The sequence below is a fragment of the Pteropus vampyrus genome, unplaced genomic scaffold (assembly GCF_000151845.1).
Source record: "Pteropus vampyrus isolate Shadow unplaced genomic scaffold, Pvam_2.0 Scaffold50, whole genome shotgun sequence".
NCBI classification, from domain to species: Eukaryota; Metazoa; Chordata; class Mammalia; order Chiroptera; family Pteropodidae; genus Pteropus; species Pteropus vampyrus.
This window is the reverse complement of record NW_011888831.1, coordinates 2,140,343-2,142,431: the sequence shown is the minus strand read 5'-3', so window position 1 is coordinate 2,142,431 and position 2,089 is coordinate 2,140,343. Positions and strand designations below refer to the sequence as shown.

The 2,089-nt window shown below is 36.5% G+C and overlaps 1 protein-coding gene across 6 annotated transcripts in view; it reads right to left on the bottom strand.

Annotated features, from left to right (window-relative positions):
- Positions 1-54: 54 nt before the first annotated feature.
- XAF1 (XIAP associated factor 1) overlaps positions 55-2,089 on the bottom strand; it is a 14,321-nt gene continuing 12,286 nt past the window's right edge. For all 6 annotated transcript variants that reach the window (XM_011359776.2, XM_023530441.1, XM_023530444.1 and 3 more), the window contains 2 exons: positions 669-741; positions 55-505 (listed from right to left, as the gene is read on the bottom strand). In XM_011359776.2, the coding sequence (XP_011358078.1) occupies positions 685-741 (57 nt within the window). In that variant the 3' untranslated portion in view covers positions 55-505; positions 669-684. The remainder of the gene's footprint in view (positions 506-668; positions 742-2,089) is intronic.

Sequence of the window (2,089 nt, the reverse complement as noted above, 5' to 3'; positions counted from 1 at the left end):
CCTTGCCCTGGAAGAAAACCAGTGAGGAATTTAAAAGAAAGATGAAGGAAAAGCTTCCAGGGAGGATAGTTTTTATTCTTCGGGGACCATATATATACACATATAATCTCAAAAGTCAACAGTAAAAAAACAAACGGTCCATTTAGAAAATGGGCAGAAGACATGAACAGACATTTCAGATGACAAATAAGCAAGTGAAAAGATGTTCAACATTTTTAGACTTTGGAGAACTGCAATTTGAAACTACAGTAAGATATGACCACATACCTGTTAGAATAGCTAAAGTTAGAAAAAAAAATGACAATGACAATAGCAAATGCTGGCCAGGGAATGTGGGGAAACTTGATTTCTCATATATTGCTAATGGGAACGTAAAATAGATGAATTAGGGGTCCCCAAGTTGTCCAGGCTATGGGCCTCAGATGTTTTATCGGCATTCTCGGGCAGAAGGGCTGGAGGCTTTTCTCCAACTAGTTTATCTGTAGATCTTGGGCAAATCACATCTCTGTTCAAAAAAAAAAAAAAGAAAAACAGTTAAAATCCAAACCTTTTCTCCCATAGGAAGGAAATCCAAGGAATAAAACCTATCTCTTCTCACAAGTAAGGACTACCACAGAAAGTAAGCAGGAAAACCAGCATTAAAATGAAATTTTATGACTCTGTAGTACCTTTTCTTCTTCAAATCTAGCTGGAGTTTCTCATATGTTTTTCTTTAAATGAAGTTAACCACCGACATTTCTCCTAAAGAAATGGATATAAAAAAAGTTTGATGAGTTTAAAGTGAGAAGTGCCAGTCTCTGGATATTGCTATCCCCAGTTCCAGGAGCAGGAACACTGAGCTACAGATTGCAGAGAAAAGGCATGAAGCCCAGTGAGCCAGGAGAGGCCTATGGGGGGCTTGGGACAGTATTTACTAGAGGCCTGCTATCATCAGCGGGGTGGAGGGACAGATTAGAGAACACCCATGCCAAGGACTCTTAGGCAGCCATTAAAAAAGAAAGAGTCATATCATTTGACTTGGAAGGATGTCCTCAGGTATTGCTGAATCATAGCATTAAGATGCAAATTGCGTAAATGTCTAACCACTATATGCCGCACACCTGAAACTAATACAAAATAATATAGAATGTCAACTGTAATTGAAAAAAATACTTAAGGCCCTGGAAAAAAATAACATTAAGATGCAAAGAAATGTTTATAACTGGACTCCAAATGTGTATGTTTGTATGTGGTTATATAATAGGGTTGCCAGATGAAATACTGGAATGTCCAGTTAAATATTAATTTTAGAGAAAAGAAGAGTTTTTTTTAGTATAAGTATGTCCCATGCAGTTAGTTTGTAGTTATTCTTCTCTAAGTAATATGTTTCCATTTGCTAAATTCATCAACCCTTTTATATAAAGATAGAGGAAAGTATAGAAGGAAACAACACATTATGGGAGGCAAGAAATTACGGCTGTAATAACACCCCCAGCAAGAATGAAATTCATCCATACTTGCAAAATTATATGATTATGTGCATATATAGATGCATAAAGAAGTTAGACAAATAAGATCTGGGTCTACTTTTTTTTGTAAGGAGTGTGCATCATAGATTAAGTGAAAAAGACAAATGGCAGAGTAATGAGTACAGGAAAATAATGTGTGGGGAAAAGAAAAAATTCAAACCCTGTATAGGCTGGTTCAGGTTTGTGTGAGAAAAGGTAAAGTTTTGAAAAGACACCCACCAGGCTACTGACGTTATCTCAGGGCATGGGACTGCGGAGGAGCTGGGGTGAGAGTGAGGAGGATTAGCTTTGCCTCTATATTTCTTTGTATGGTATTGTATCAGCCGGTTGCAACAAAATCTAGTACTTTTGTGTTTTGAAAAACAAAAAAATAATAAGAGGTTTTTTTTGTTTTTTTTTTTTTAAGTGAAGCATTCTGTCTGGAGCTTAAGAGCATTAACTTTGGAACTATATACATGTGGATCCCAGGCTGGATTCTGTGACATAATTGTATAACCCTGGGGAAGCTACTCGGTCTTTCTTTCTATTTTCTTTATCTATAAAATGGGGATAAAATACCTGCCTATTGTTTGTAATGTAGA